Source organism: Crocodylus porosus, unplaced genomic scaffold (genome assembly GCF_001723895.1).
Source record: "Crocodylus porosus isolate Cpor-Errol unplaced genomic scaffold, CroPor_comp1, whole genome shotgun sequence".
NCBI lineage: Eukaryota > Metazoa > Chordata > Crocodylia > Crocodylidae > Crocodylus > Crocodylus porosus.
In genome coordinates, this window is record NW_017728950.1 from 16,456,884 (window position 1) to 16,473,661 (window position 16,778).

At 47.0% G+C, this 16,778-nt stretch overlaps 1 protein-coding gene across 2 annotated transcripts in view; it reads left to right on the forward strand.

Annotated features, from left to right (window-relative positions):
* FBXO10 (F-box protein 10) overlaps positions 1–16,703 on the forward strand; it is a 65,545-nt gene extending 48,842 nt beyond the window's left edge. The window contains exons 6-11 of one of the 2 annotated variants that reach the window (XR_002104684.1): positions 382–452; positions 2,764–2,916; positions 6,929–7,204; positions 9,359–9,669; positions 10,692–10,792; positions 12,641–12,727. Coding sequence is in view for 1 of the 2 variants with exons in the window: in XM_019555136.1 (XP_019410681.1) it covers positions 382–452; positions 2,764–2,916; positions 6,929–7,204; positions 9,359–9,669; positions 12,641–12,822; positions 14,845–15,022 (1,171 nt within the window). In the remaining variant the exon portion in view is untranslated. Of the gene's footprint in view, positions 1–381; positions 453–2,763; positions 2,917–6,928; positions 7,205–9,358; positions 9,670–10,691; positions 10,793–12,640; positions 12,823–14,844 lie in introns of those variants that run through there. The other variant, XM_019555136.1, reaches the window with a different exon arrangement.
* Positions 16,704–16,778: the final 75 nt, after the last annotated feature.

Here is a 16,778-nt window from a genome sequence, read left to right on the forward strand (position 1 = left end):
ATCTGTGTTCTAGCACAATTTCCCGTCTGATATTATAATTCATACTTTTGACCACTTGAAAATTAGCCAAATGTCTGTAGTGCCATTGTCTTTTTCGGCTCCGCATATATCTACTTCTGAATTCATTTTTTCTCTTATTGCATGTTGCCTTATTATTGTTGCTATCTGGCATGAGAAATTCACATGAAAGAAAATGAACTGGGGCCTATGGCTAGTCAGGAAGCTGGCCCTATGAACAAAAGAGCTCTCTGGTAACTTATGAACTATACTGTGGCAACTTTACCTGTAAATTTAACCTATAAAATCTTAGAGCAAGCCAGTATGCTTAATGCACAATATATGACAAAGTTTTTGGTGACTTTGTTTTCCTTTCTTTCTCAGTGGAAACCATATTTTCCAGGGTCTGGCAGCTGGAATAGCAGTGAATGAGAATGGAAGAGGCCAAATAATAGGTATGAAAACACCTTTGTTGTGAGTAATAGACAATACTTCTTAATGAACTTTGGGCTTCTAAGTGTTATTTCACTGCATCTCTGTTGCCAAGGTGTTTCTTTCATAATCTCAGTGGGTGCAGTTCTTAGCTGATATAAAATTTCACAGGAGTCCATCTTATAACTGGCTCTCAGTCAATATAGCAGTAAAGCAGGTTGCGAACTGGTGCGTTCTGTAGCCGAAATTGTCCTCCTCTTGTCTCATACACTGTTGTCTGTGGAGCTGAGGTAGGGAATCAGTGTACAATGTGAACTGTATTTTACTCCCATAATTTTTGGTTAGTAGTGAGGGCCAGTTTACTTAATGTTATTCTCCTTCATTGGCATCACAGAGTGATTTCCCCAGAAGTCACATATATGAGTGAAGGAAGGACATTAATTATGTAGAACTGGTGATAATATTAAGTGCAATTAAGCTGTTGAATACATCACTGCCCTCCATTTGGAATTACAGGCAGAAGCCTGGAGCTGTGCTTAGTTATACTAATTGAATTTTTTCTGTCATTACATAGGACTAGATTATCATTGTCACCCTATTTTCCACCAAAACAGTAAATACAGGCTCTCTGACATTCATTTAAACAAATACATCTTTTTCCAAAAAAGAATAATCGCCCTTAAGAGAAGGTGAATTATTAATGTATACGCAGCCTCAAAAGATGGTTGTAGTGTGGCACATATAACACTTAAGTTCATTCTTTTTTTGTTATAAGCCTTTCTGAAGAAAAATGATCTGTCCTACTTTTGCTTTTCTTGTGTTTTCTTTTTCTGTGCCATGTCTATGTCGTGCTAGGCTGGCACCCTTATGTGATGTGGTAAAGAATAGTACGAGTGAATAGAATAGTATTCATGAGAGAAATTTTGTTATCCAGCTGTGTAAATGGCCTTTTTTATATTTATGCACAGTTTGCAACTCTGTTACTCTTGCAGGGTGGAGAGGTAAGTATATATATGTATATTGTCATGTGCAGTAAGCTACACATTGGCCAGGCAGGTACACAGCTATGTACATACACTCAGAACACACACCCAAGTCACAAAATTGTTGCCAGACAAAAATAGAAGGAGGGAGACATCCTGTTTGTGATCCAGCTTAAATAGTTGAATAGTTCAGGCACTTCCCAGGAAATGGAAAACGTGGTTTTAGGCCCCTGTTATCCACCAGGGGGCTTGACTATGCATCTTTTTGACCTTTGTATGCTAATCACCAAGCCATAGGTCAAGCACTGTTCAGTCTGTCTCCATCCTTCCTTTTAATGCTGGACCTAAAGGCAACCAAGACAGGGCCAGGAGGAAAAGAACAAGCTGAAGGGTGTGTGGTTCAGTGAGATGGCTGCACCCTTGCTCCTACTAGGAAAAAAAAAGCTCCCCGGTGTAGTGCTAAATAACAGGTGCAGTGGCTTAGCTTCAAAAGCAGCACTGGAGAAAAGCCTGGAGAATGCTTGACCTGCAAAGTCAAGGAGTTGTAGGTTTAGGTCTCCTCTGGGCAAGGAGTGCCTAGAACCTGGAGTTTTTGGTTCATGGGTGAGTGCTCTAGCTACTCAGCTGTCAAGTTCTACTCATTTTTTTCCAGGACTTATACTCAAGTAAGTGTATATGTAGCTGTATATGTACCCAGCTAGTTCCTAGTCTCCTGTGCATCCTCAGCTTATGAATACAGACTTATATATAAGTCCATGCTGTAGTGATATAGAACTGCAACTGTGCCTAGGTGCCAAAAGTGCTACTTGCATGACTGGGTAAGTGCCATATAGGTGCACAAAGGTTATAGAATTCCTCTTTTAGTATCCAGTCTTGCAACCCCAGTAAAAAATTTCACTGCCTTCACCTACAGGAAATTCAGGCCATTTATATAGGATAAAAGAAGAGAAGAAATTGCTAGCCTAGAACCAATGGTGTTGGAAGTCCTGGCCTCCCTTAAGTCAGTCAAAATTATGCCACTGTCTTTAGGGGAGCCAGGACTTCACCAGATTTGTTCTGCATTACTCTCCCAGCTGTGCCACTGACATGGGTCTGTGCAGAGTGATGTTTGCCTGCTCCATTTACACACATTCCCAAGGGTGGTCTGGTTTTCCTTGTGCTCCTGTTCCAAACAAGCATTTTGCACTGCTTTTCAGGAAGAGCCTAGAGTTCTCCAGCACTAATTGTGACTGTAAAATGCCTGCTTTTTAGCAGCTAAACCCCCTGGTGTATGGGCTGTGATTGTGAATAGGATGCAGCCACTGTCTTTTTAGTGACCTTCTCTGGTAATGTTCCCTCTGTTCTATGTCAGAAAACGTCATTCGGGAGAATCAGTGGGGCGGGGCAGACATCCGGCGTGGCGGCGACCCTGTGCTGAGGAACAACCTGATCTGCTGTGGTTACTCAGATGGAGTGGTGGTGGGAGAGCGTGGGAAGGGGCTTATCGAGGGAAACACCATTTATGGTAAGAAGCTAGAAATATGGGGAATATGATGGAATCTTCTCCCCTTCCTTCCCTGAGCTTCCCTGTTCCCTGCTGCTTTTGGCTTAGTTAGCCATCCACCATTGGCTTCTGTGCTAAGCAAAGCCAGTGGAGGCTGGTTAGTAATTAATTCTAGTTCCTTGCTTCTCTGCCTCATGACAGGGAAGAGCAGCTGGGAGGCTACTCTAACTGATGCCAGCTGTCTATGGAGATTGTGGCCCAGCTGGAGATAGCTACTCCATCTGCTGCTGTCTATCTCTGACCCAGCCCCCATATAAGGTTGGGGGTTTCCAATGGAGGAGATACAGGTGTCAGCTCTAGAATTTGTGTATTCCTGGACTATTCTTCACTGCATTCAGGAGACTGCAACAAGTCTTCTCTCCTTATGCAGCCTTGTGACCCTGAAGTCAGACATGAAGTTGGTAGAAAATCTACCCCAATCTATAGGATTGTGTGTCCATGTGATAGAGGTAGGAGTGCACTGAAGAAGATTCAAAACAGCCCCCAGTGGTTGTATCTTCGCTTACACTGATGTTGTGGCATTCATCTGTCAAGGTTTGGAAATGTTTGGGGAAAGACCCTGACTGCATAGAGCTGAGAGCAGTAGGACAGAGGGCCAGCAGTGGCCTCATTCAGTTCAAGCCAGGGGATGTCTTGGAACAAGTGTCTTTAGAGATCTGTAACATGACATACAAATTCATAGGAGAGGAAGGGAAACTCAGCTGAGTACAGCATCCCCAACCCTGTCTGAAAGAAAAGGGAGAGACTATCATAAGAGCTGGCTTGTGAGGCTTGTTTACACAGAAACATCACAGCAGTGACTGAGGGTATGCAGTCATCATGCCCCAGCATGTCTGGGGAAAGGAACACCTTTGCCCACCTGCTCCTGCTTGCATGCACCAAATCTAGAAGAGAAGCTCGTCTGGTGGTGCCCCCTGAAGTCAGCCAGATACTGAGGTTTAAAAGGCAGTCATGGGGGACACTGCCAGGATGGCCTCACTGCTCCATGTTTGAGTGCTGTGCTTGGGGCAGTGCAGGGACCTCCCTCCTACGTGGAATAGATGCACTCTGAAACCTTGCTCCAGCAGATCAAAATGAAAATGGCTTATGGGCCACTTTGCTGAAGGCCCTTCTGTACATTGCAAGGAAAGGCGCAGAATGTACATGTCCCATATTCACATCTGTGGGAGCCCCACTGTTGATTTCCACGGCTTTGGATCAGTCCTTAAGGGAAGAGGCAAGCAAGGATACAGCAGTGAAAGATGCATCTAAGGGGAGGAAAGATGCCAAGTCCCTAGGTAGAGGTCAGTGAAAGGGAGGGAAGTGCTTGCTCTGCAGGAGGGAAAGGGAGCACTGGTCTGGCTTTTGGCACATAAGATGGAGCAAAGGTAGTAGCTGGATGTGTATGTAGTGTGAGGTTGCTTTCATTAGATCTCTCAGTGGAATTAGCCTTCTGTACAATGTGTTCGTGTTTGTGTGTGTGTGTGAGAGAGAGAAAGAGAGAGAACATCATGCTGGGCTTGACCTGATAGCTGTCCCAGATCAGAGTTTGTGACAGTGCAGAAAAGCTGTAGGGATAAAGGACTGGCTTAGACCTGGGCTAATCCCCTGGTTTATGTGCAAGCAGAATTTGGACTCCAGCCTGTCAGCTTTCTTCCTAATGCATTTTAACATGAGACTGTTTTAGCCAACAAACACTGTGTCTGATAGGATCCTGCAGAGCCCTAAATCCTGAGCCTGCTACAGTGTGAGAGCTCTCAACTCCTGGGGAATCCAAGGGGCGGAGGCCACTCTGTCCTGCCCAGAGCTGTGCCCTAAGTCTTGAAGCTGTTCTGGCACTGGGAATCCAGGAGAAGCCTGAACTGAGGGGGCCCTGTGGCCTTTGGCTGCCCAGTGCTCTCACTAGCTAGGCATGGGGGTGCTGGGCCAGCTCACACCCAGCACTGGCATTGCATGAGACCCAGGTCTCACAGGTGCTGGCAAAAGTTAAGCCACACCAAAGGTGCTTCACCTGCATATATGCTGAGTATCTCTTAACAAGAGACACTTTGGGTCTGACCTCTGCAATGTGGGAGCAGCAGCCATCATTCAGCTTTGTTCCTTGTGCACTTTGGCCCACTGCCAATTCCACAACCCATCCCCCTCTCAGCTCATCAGCTTCCCACATGCTCCCCTTGTTTTTCCAGGGTTGCGTATTGTGCTGCGGGCCCATACAGCAGACTGTGAAGAAGATGCAGAGACCTTGGCAGCAACATAGTTTCAACTTTCTCTGCAGCCATAGCCAGCCTGGACCTGGACCCTGGCTTGAGGCAAACTTGGGGAGCCTGTGGGGCCATCCTCGCTGTCATTATCTGCCCCCAGCCCTCTGAGACCCTTTCTGGACCAGTTCTCCAGTGGTGAACTGAGACACATCATGCTCTAGTGGCTTACCCAGAGAGCTGGAAACAAAACCCAGATCTCCACAGCCCCAACGCAGTGCATTAACCACAAGGCTAAGGTCATGTGTGTAGAAGACTCCAAATTCATTGCCTCCAGCTCCCAAATACTTAGGTTAGAAATTCAGGTTCTGATTTAGTTATCTTAGTCCCTCTAAAATTAGATGCTGGAAAGAAATGTGAGACTGCGCTGGTGATCAGGTCTGCAAGGGGAGGTACCCTTTTTGTTGTGGGTCTCAAAATCCAGAGTTGCTCCCAAATCCTCCTTTTACTGAACTGTTGTGGCTCCTGCCTCTGGCCATCTAGAGCATCAGCAGGGGCCCTTTGCACCACATGGCATTGCCCTGAGGCTTGGCAGTGCCCCTCCAGGGCCACTGGATCATCCCTTGTAAAAGCAACTACAGTGAGGTAGTGCCTACGCCTTCCTCACAATCTGCCAATGTGCATGTTCCACGCTGTAGACCACTGTCGTGAGGAGAAGGCAGAGATTGTGTGCTGGAGCCGGGGACTTAAATATCTGTGCTGGCTGGTCCTGCCTTTGGAAGCCTCCCTCTCAGGATGTGTGTCTGTTCAAAGGTAGCAGCAAATCACCAAGTGAGAGAAGCACCACTGAGGTGCATCCTTTCCCACCTTGGCTGCATCCCCGCAAGGTTATTACAGCAGTATATTTTATTGTGTCTTTCTACTGCCATTGGTTTGGTATTACATGATTTACAAAGGGACTCGCCCCCACCCCATTAGCTTGACAGTGTATAATGAGGGGAACAGAGGGGAGCAAAGTCTCAGCAGGGGGTGGTTGTGTGTGTGTGTGGGGGGCAGGAATAAATCACCTGTGTCTTCAGAACATGTAAGGAAGCCCTTGCATAAAGGCCAGTGGGAGACATCTTTGCATGCACATAAATAACTGTGAGGAAGGAACAGAGCTGGTGCAAGGCAGGAGATGGCATGGATGACCCTAGGTGGGAGCAGCTGGGTAGCTCTACTGTCCTAGGGCATACCCCAGCCAGGGCGATGCCCAGAGATCATTAGGATGTGGATTACAGAACACCTGTGCCAGCACATCTGCACTAAGGAAAAAGGGAGTTATCGCTGTTGGTATTAGGAGAGCAGTTGGAAGCCCTAGTTGACCTTGTCAGGCTAGACAGTAAGAGCACTGAAATTAGTGGGAGCAGGCACAAAACTCTCTTCTAAAAATCTGGCCTCAAAGATGCACATGTTGCAGGGAAGCCCCAGGGCCTGAACACATGTAGCAAAGAAGTGGTAGCAGAAGGAGAGGGCCTTAATTCAGCTCTAGGGATAGCTCATGGCTGCCCACAGTCATCCCACATACTGGCAGGAGGTCCCAGCATGGGAGCCATCACTTCTGAGTTCCAGTCCAGTTGGCACCACCTTCCCCAGAATTCTCCTTGGCTCTGTAGTACAAGTGTACATGGTAAGCTCTTCAGGACAGGGACAGTAAGTCTATGCAGTGCCCAGTGCAATGGGGCCCCAGTCTTGACTGGGGTTTGTGGGTGGTGCTGCAGTGCAGGTCTGACCAAGGGGTTGCTTTCATTCTGCAGGCAACAAGGGCTGTGGTGTGTGGATAATGGCATCCAGCCTCCCTCACATCACCAACAACCAAATTGGGCACAACAGCATCTATGGGGTGGCAGTGTTTTGCCGCAAAGATGACGCCAATGACTATCTTGCCAACCAAGGAGGCAATGAGAGCTTCAATGATGAGGGGGAAGCTGCCATCTGGGAGAATGACCTGGACAGTGAGGATGAGCGCTTTGCCTCCCGACGGCTTATCAGTGTGGCACTGGTAGAGTCAAACAGCATCAACCACAATGGAGGTGAGTATGGTGGGCCCTGATGCTAGACCTGTCTCTACTACGCTACAGGCACAGACCAGAGGCCAAATCAGTGCTCATGACATTCCAGCAGAGCAAAGATGTGATGCAATCCATTGCTCTTTACCCCAGTTCGTGTACTAGGTCAAACTTGTTCATGGTCCTTCACAAAACAGTCCAGGTAAGATGGAGGAGAGTGATGGCAAATGGGTGTAGCAACCTGGTCCACCAGGCAGAACAGACCGGTTCAAACTCCAAACTGGAATGGCTGGATGTTGCCCAATTCTGCAGCCATTTTGTGACATCTACCAGGCTTCGTCTCTGGAAATGTACCCATTCCAACCACTCTGTGTCGAGCTCTGATACTCCCCTGAAAGGGTGGAGTGTGGGAAAGGAGGGGGTGGCTGGCACACCTTTTGCTCTAGCTCCAGATGTCAGCTGAATAACTTACAAAGAGCATCGTAAGTGGGTAAAAGCGCTACCTTGCAGCTCCTCTGTGTTGCAGTGTAGTTGGGGAGGCCAGTGGGATTGCCAGACTTTGAGGAACACAAAAAAGACAAACCTGATCACCCTTTAGGTTGAGTCTAGAGGGCATCATTGTGTCTGTTCAAACCCAGAACTTAAGATCAGGCTGCTCCTCCCTAGCACATAGGATGTAGACTTTAGTGGGAGTTACAAACCTACCCTGAGGGGAGAACAGAGCCAAGGGCACAAAGCAATGAAAAAGGAAGAGAAGGAAAAGGCCACACAGTTCCTTATGAACCTTAACCCCTGAGTTTAATACATTTCTAGTTGCCAGTGAGGATGCCCAGAGGAAGGACTACATGTCCCAAGCCCTTCTCTTCCCTTCTGTGACTCTTGCTTCTTACACAGCAAGGAGGGAAAATTCAAAGGTTGTAACTGTAAGAGCATTAACATGTCACCAATGTCAGTGTGGTTTATTCCCCTGCTGCAGCCTTATCTTTCATGAACATAATGCCTCCCATCCCAGAAGATCAGACAGCACATGCTTCGTGGGCTAAATCTGGCTTGGTATTACACTAGGACAGGGGTGTTCAAGACCTGGTCCGCAGGCCAGATCCAGCTTGTGGTGCCATGTCATCCACAGGGCTCCCCACAGGTCTAGAAATTCGGTGCCGAGGCAGCAGTGCTGTCACTTCCCTGCTGCCAGATTTCTGGCTCCATGGAGAGCTCTTGGTCCTGCATGCTGAATAGGGTGCCCTCTCCCAGTACACAGGGTCGGGTGGGGACAGTGCTGGGCCTCAGCACCCAATCCATGTGTGGGGGGCCTGGAGGGGATGGTGCTGGGCCCTCGAGATCAAATTCTGGGGTGCATGGGATGGAGAGGGGGTGGTGCTGATCCTTCAGAATCAATCCTGGTACACAGGGCAGGGAGGGGGCAGTGCCAGGCTCCAAATCCTGATCTAGCCTGGCCTGACCACTCATGTGGCCCATGGGGCCAAAATGTGGAGCACCCAAGCACTGGGGCAGTGGCACTGGTGTTATTAGCATTGCAGCCATATAGGCTGAGCAGAATTCGATCCTCCTTTCTTCAGTCTGTGGGGTGGGTTGCCAGGTGGCTGCACCAGCTTCTAGTGGTACTCCCCGACAGTTTTCTGTGCCAAGAAGCATCATGGCCAAGTGAATACAGCACTAGTGTGGGATGTGAGAGAGCTGGGTTCTGTTCCCAGCTCTGCTACTGTCATGTTGGATGAGTTGGGGCATGTCACTTCACTTCTGTGTGCCTCCATCTGCAACAGGGGAATAATGAACCCAAATTCCGCAATCTACACATCGAAGTGCTATGTAAGAGCTGAGTAGGGAGGAGTGAGAAAATCCCGTGTGTGGTCAAAGGCTCCCAGGTACACTTTCCACCATAATGAAGCTCCTACAGTGGTCACAGGATCCTGAAAAGTGCCACCTGCTGACCCAGCCCTCCCAAAGACTGACCTGGCCCAGGCTTCCTAGGCCTGTGAGGTATGGGTAGGGTAGAGCTACCGACTCTGTTGGGATGTATTAGGGCAACTGTGAAGCCCTTCCTTGCTCATTCAGGATGTCCTGAGATGAAGGTAGCATTGCCTGGTTGAAGCCCAGATTCGGCTGCCAGGCAAATTTGTTTCTGAAAGCCACGGACTAGGTTTGTACCTTTTCTTGCAGCTGCTGGGCTGTACATCAAGAGCAGTGAAGCACTGAACATCATTGCCAATGCCATCCATGCCAACCAGGACAGTGGAGTCACGGTCTTTCAGAGCACCCAGCTCACCCGAATAGCAAACAACAGCATCTCCTGCAACAGCCTCGGGGGCATCCTTGTGGAAACAGAGTGCAGAGTGGAGCTCCGTGGCAACGGGATATATGACAATAGCAGCCATGGCATTGCCTGCAAGGGGGATGGGGTCATTGTTGAAAATGACATCATAGGCAATCTTGGGTGTGGCCTCAAGTTGTTACAGACAGCAGACATGAAGGTGCGTGTTCAAACCAATGTGGGGGATGGGCTACTCATTTCACAGGGCACGTGTACACGTGGAAGATGTCTGCTCTTATGCATGCGTTGGAGCAGACTCCATTAATCACTTAAGTGCGCTAATTAGCTTACTCCAGCAGCCTCCGTGTTATATGTATTTGTCATCCTCGTGTTTCAAAATGACATTGGGGCACTTTAACTAAAGCTTGTGGAATGAGCTTTAGATGAAGCATCCTCACCACCATTCTGAATACACATGATGCTGAGGGTGCTGTAATTAGAGTGGCTCTTGGAGCTGCTGTAATAAAAGCCCTCCCTCCTCACCTCCACCCCAGAGCACTTGTAAACACACCCACAGATGCCAACTGAAGTCATGCCAGAGCAGGGAAAACAGCAAGTGTCCCTCTCACAGGAATGGCCTGAAGTTGGCAGGCTCTTATGATGTCCCTTGTGACATCACTGAGATAATCCAAGAGAAACTACAGCATTACACATTTCCCATCCCTTTGGTTGTGATTTATCAAACCTACAGCTGGCGTTGCTCATGCCCAGTATAGATACCAGTTAAGAGACATGTACCTAGGAGATTGTTTCCTGAATCTCTGGGCTGCCACATGGTTGTAATAGTACCATAGATCCCAAACTGCCTCAGAAATAGGGTGGCCATCATAGAGGACAGTCTGGCTGTCCTCTGTCTTCTGTTGGTACGAAACCCGATGCCTTTATAAAGGTGTTGGGTTTCATACCAACAGAGGACAGAGTAGCAGAAAACCAGAGTATCCTGTATGATGGCCACCCTACTCAGGAAGGAAGTCAGGCCTGTTATCCCCATGTGGGAACTGAGGCACAGAACAAGGATGTGGCTCACCAGAGCTCACTTAGCAGACCAGAGGTGAAACTAAGTCTCCTGAGTCCCAGGTCAGTGCTCTGTCTACTAGGCCACACTTAGTAATTAGTAACTCATTTGTCATTCCAATACTGACTTTATATTTGTGCAAAAACATTTCTGGCTTTTCCCCCTAGGAGCTAGTACTGCGATAATTCCTAGGATGTGACATGCAGTTATTTCTTCAGTAAGAAGCCCTTTTTCCATGAAAGAGCAGTTCCAGTCAATAGTGACTGAGGTGGGCAGCACTTTGCTTGTCCTTGGCAAAGACCAGCTTCCTTCTCACCTTCCCGCTTTCATTAGCTAGTGCAGGGGTCAGCAATGTTTTTAAAAATTTCCACAACCTCACCTTGCAAGATGTTGGTGCACCAGGGCAGACAGCAGGGGAGCTATGAGGGACCTGATCCCTGTGGCACCACTGTCCCAGCCCCTTCCCTGCCGTCCAACCTGAGGCTAACATGCCAAGCAAGATGCCATCATGTGCCACACTCTGGCAATGGGGTTGCCTGTCCCTGAGCTAGTGTTTCCGCTGCTTTTAGTGTGTCTAGGCCAGGGACCCACCAGCCCTACCAGAAGCCAAATGCAGCCCAAGAAGCTCTAACATATGGTTAGCACTTGGCTTCACTACATTTATATGCCTGAAGGCAGCTGCAGACCTTAACATGCATTGTTCTGTGTCAGCCTGGACAGCCAGGCTACATGGATCAGTGTAGCATTGTGTGATGAGACTTCCAGCCACTACAGCCTGTATCGTTGTATTAAAGCAGGAGGAGCAGCATTTGCTTTGACTTTTTTTTGCAAATTACATGCAAAGGCCCTGCCAGCTCCTGGACAGTTGCCAATGTTATTTTGAGGATCAAAGTAATCTTCACTCTCATTATTGATGGGATATAGCCATCATGCTCTTCAAAAGGCCCCAGAAATAAGGATGCAGCAAGCCTCACGGGCTATTCAGGTGGTTACTGTCTTGGTTCTACCCATGAGCAAAAAAACCCTTTGAAAAACATTCTGATCAGGAAAATAGTTTAAAAAGTTAAATAAGACTTATGGAGACCCCAGCGCCAGGACTCCCCAGCCCCCTGCTCACCCTGAAGAAGCTGGTGAAAATTCAGACAGCAGAGGTCCAGTGGGAGACACTTATGGAAACCCCAATCCTACTTGCTGCTCCTGTTTCTCATTCATGCACTGGCTGGGATCCTTTACCCATCCAAGAGGAGCCTGAGAACAAGTAAGCAGTTTATCTAGTCATGTGCAAGAAGAGTGACAGCAATAGGAGCTACTGCTCACACAAGTTGCGTTCTGGGACTGATTTCTGAAGCAGGCAAGGGGTGCTAGGGCACAGACAGGCCTGGGTCTGTTGAGAGTGGTGAGGTATAAACCTACCTTCAAACTGCTTTAATAAACGAGAAGCAACAGTGAGTGTGTGGAAGGAGTGACTGTCTTGTGTAGTGCAGAATTGTTTAGCTGAGGCCTAAGTCTATGCTAGAGCTTTCTTCTGGCATAGCAATGTCAAGGTATTACAACTCCAAACTGATGCAACCAGGCCAGGAAACCCTCTGGTGCAGAAGCAGTTACATCAGCCAAAAGGGGCTCCTACTGGCTTTGGCTCCAGTTGTTTGGGGAGGTGGCTTAACTATACAGGCAGAAAAACTCCCGCAGCTGTACTCCATGTCTCCAACAGGGAACACTACTGTCCCAGTTGCACCACACCTGCACAGCTACAGCAACAGGCTCCATGATGTAGACAAGACCAAAAGATTTAAAATAGTGCAGCTTTGCTTAGCTAGACTGGTTCTGTTGGGGCCATTGACCTGCGGTTCATCCACTCATCTAAGCCCCTTTGTCATTTTTGCCCAATCCAGGAAGATGCTTGTGTTTAGGCTTAATGTCAAGTACATGCTTCAGTGCTTTGTTGAATCAGAACTGCAGATGCTAAACAATCATGAGGTTTTTATTTCATGCTGACAATAGGCCAGAGACAAGGTGCCAGAGACAACTGCAGCAGTTGGCTCATTCAAATATGCCCCAGGCCACACAGTCCACCATCCTTGTTCTCTCATTGGGAATTTCTTTTTCCTTTCCCCAGGTAACCAAGAACAGGATCCAGGCATTGCAGGATTATGGGATCTTGATACTTGACCAAACCAAGGGTCTGGTGCAGGATAACCTGATTTACCAAGGAAAGTCGAAAAAAACCATTTTGCAGCAGGTGTCAAATGCAGAAGATTGTATTGTCCAGAACAACAAGCTTCTCACCTTCAAGAGAAAGTAAGCCACTGACATGACATGGTGGTTAGAATGAGCCTACAACCCAGAACAACCCCTCCCTGTTCTGGGGACCCCCAGAAAACCATGAGCCTGTTTCATTTCCCTGTGTCTTATCTTGTTGAGGCAGCTATCTGCAGACACAAAACATCTCAGAGATTGTAGGCTCAACTTGCAGCACTAATTGGAGCAAGGAACCTTTGCAAAGAAGTCTGGGTAATGGAAAGAAAGGCAAATCTAATTGGTTCTCTTGCCTGGGAAGCCACCCTCTCCGCTGGGGACAGGACAGCCAAATGAGAGGCCTGACATTCTTGTTCCCATGCTAGGAAACCAGGCACTCTTCCACTGGCTCTCCCCGAGAGATATCTGATCATAGGGAGGGCTAGCACATTCCCAGACATAGGTACTACTTTGTTTTCTGTGGTCTGTGAGTGAGAACTGCAGGGGGGAGATGCACATTTCAGAGCAAGGGTGTCAGAGAGTGGTCAAGAAATACGGGGTGGAACTGTTGGTTCCCTGTGGGTGCCATGTTGTGAGCAGGGAGTTCCTTAAATGCTAGGAACAGGTTTCTCCATTGCCAGTCCCAGGGGCTGTATCACTTTTGTTACCTTGAATGAGCAAAAGTATGTCCATTTTTCACCCTGGTAGTTTCCAGGGTCTCTCTTGAGTATCTGTCTATGACAGCAGTAGCACTACCATGGGATTGCTAGATCAGCTTGACATGCAGGGAATTGTGAGAAAAGTCTTATGTCTGAGAAACCCCAGGACACACTGCCACGGTGGGAAGTGGCTAAGAAACTGATGTTAGATGGCTCTCATTCTGATACTTGGGACAGATGTTAGGGAGATGTCCAACACCTCTCCCAACTATACAGTTGATCCAATGAAAGATAACACCAAAAAAAAATTGCTTCTCCCATATTTCCTAGACCATCACGGTCATAACACCACTACAGATTCACTTGGAAAGGCTGAGGCTTTTGACAGAGTCCTCCAAAAGGACTCTGGAGTTCCAGATTGCTCTCCTGACCATGATCTGAAACAGGCCAGTTCCAATTAGCAACTGCTCATGAAGGTATCATGTAACCTTTGGAGAGAGATTACAGACTGAAGTATCTGATGGTTTGTCTCTGATGGGCTACAGCACAAAGCCCTAAGAGAGATCAAGTACTACCCGTATTTCGCTCTGAGCTGCTACTTGTCAGCCCAGTGAGCCTGTGTGAATTAGAGTCCTCAGAGGCTGGGTCTGTTGCTTTCCATTGTTTCAAGGCAAAAGAAAACAAACATTTGGTGGAAGGTGGAAATTTGATGGGATTGGGACTGTTCCAGGTATTTGTTCATTAAGATCTCCCAAGGCCAAATCTACACTGCAAAGTTTTGTTGGCAGAGCTCCTTTTGCAAGTATATATAGTGGATCCCCCCTAGGGCTTTTGGCCAGTACAGCTATATTGGGAAGGCATTTGTAGTATAAATAGAATCTCAGTCAACAGCTACGATTAAACCCTCAGCAGCTTTTATTTCATCCCAGGACAGACCTGTTCTTCCATGTAACAAGTTTAGCCTGGGTTACTATATAGATTGATTCCCTGCCACAGCTTACCTTCCCCTATGCCATCCCATCCCTGATGCTGGCATGCACTGGTAAGAACTGTCCAAAAATAGCAAACAAAATTACAACAACAGTTTTGAATTCACATCCCTCAGCTTCCTTTTTTTTCAAAGTTTGAAACACCACTGAAATCCCAACATTCCTTGCATTTTTGTCTTGCTGCTTAAATGGAACAGAGTATAGATGGTGAAATTTGCATACACTTGATCAAGTAGTTTTCTAAGTTTGTGCTTTAGTTGAAATGAAATGTTTTGACAATTTTTCTCTAGAAATAGTCAAATTCATAAGAGAACTGTCTCCCCAGGGTGGGGTTTGTAAATGGAGGTCTGCCACTGGCTGAACACAGAACCCTTCCATATTTCCTGACTGCATCCCAGGTAATGAACACTTGTGGGATGTTTTTCTGTCCCCCCCAGGTCTGACATTGCATGGACTCTGGAGAACCCTCCAGCACGACCTCACATTGAAGTAACAGCCCGAGGAGTCTCAAGAGCAACAAACAGCCAGCGCGTTACAACCATGACAACTAGGATTGCAGCGAGGGTGGATGGGGGGTGCCACAACAATGGGAGCATCTTCTGTACTATTCTTTGATTCCCACAAGGGTTTTCTCAAGTGTCTTTTTTAGAGACCAGGCCAGGAAACTTATTCTGTGGGAGGAGGAAAAGGATTTTGCTCTGTGCTCTTCATTTTAACCTCATTTTTATCACTCAACAATTTGGTTGCTGATGGAGCTCATAGTGCATTCCTATCAGGAACAGCAGGGAGATCTTGCCATCAGCTCTTCTTTTCTATTTGACCTGTGGGATCACTCCTATGGCAATTGCCAGGCAGATCAGTTGCCCTGAATAAAGCTCAGTAATGCCAATGTGTAGCTGTTTGATCGGTCTGGCTTACTGTCTCCTCAGTAGCCTCATGATGAAGCTTGGAGTAAACTGGTTTTTTTCCCCAAAGAACTGGAACTGTTCCCCAGCACAGAAAGAAAGACTTGATCATGAGGACAAGAATGAAAGCTGTTTGCTGCTTCTTAAAGTCTTGAATTGATTTGAAGCCCATGGCAATGCAGGACAGAAACCAAACAACAAAAAAGTAGGCAGGATTTTTATTTGATTATTTGGATTTTCTAAATCTAAAAAGTACAAGTTTGAGACCCTCATAGTGCAGAGCTGCTTTGTTAACAGCCACCTGTATTTGCAACAAGAGTGTAGGGTTTTAGAAACTGAAATTGTGTCCTGTGTGATCTGGTTTATCTACAGGGAATAACTGCTTATAACAATTCTGAATTGTAGCATAAGATTTGTTCTTGGCCTTTCTGATGTACCTATGTCTAGATGTTAGCTAAGTCCTAACACTGGAGATGACAAGATCTGGACTGATGCTAACATGGCAATGAACAAAGTGGAGCAATCAGAATAAAATTAGGTCCTCTTAATCATTAGGAGTCATCCACGATAGGGAATTGGTCACGGTAGTCAGGAAAGTGATTCCATAACTGGTCCCCCTTCAGCCAATATTGCTACCAGCTAGTACAGATGTGATGTTGTCCACCCTGTTTTCTAGAATTTCTTGAGACTGATACATTGACTTGAGAAATGTCCTGACAAATGGATCCCAAAGTTCTTTTGCAAGGATGAAATGAGGGCAGATGGTTCAGCTGGTAGATCATAGTGACTAAAGAAAGGGAAACTGGGAAACAAACCATGTCTAGTGCTGTATCTTCGAAGTGAGTGAAAAATCCTCTGCCTCGAGCCTGGGTTCAGATGGAGATTGCCTATATAAAATCCAGGTGTGACATCTGTGCTTGGAAGTCGGTCACCTTCTGTGTGAAGGCCTTGCAGTGTGCCTCCTTAATACTGTTACAATTTAGGGAGAGTAGTGAGGTAGTAAGAAATTTCTGCTGCCTGCTGCAGTATGTCAGAGTTGCAGAGTTTGCTCTTTCATACTTTTTACCTTCTGCCAGATCATCAGCTGATGTGAACTAGGATCAATCCATTGGCTTCACTGGATTTACACCAGCTGCAGGACTGAGCCCTTCTCTTCAGGGGAGTTCCTGCTGGCTGTTTCTTACCCATCTCGCTTTCTGTCACTTACAGCACATACCAGACCCTTGGCAGCTACCAGGTGATGTTTCTCTGTTGACATCCCTATGGCCATTGTAATCAGCTGAGGGTCTAACCCTGGGTTATTTTTTAAAGAAAAACCTTTGATTTGTGTAAGAACTTTTGTAATAAAAAATGTATATGACAAAAATAAACGCTATATTTTAAAAGTTGCAGTTTATTCCTCCTTAGTTCCTTTCCGAAAGCTATGCAAGCAGACAAACTTGCACATTGCCAACGACATTTTCCAT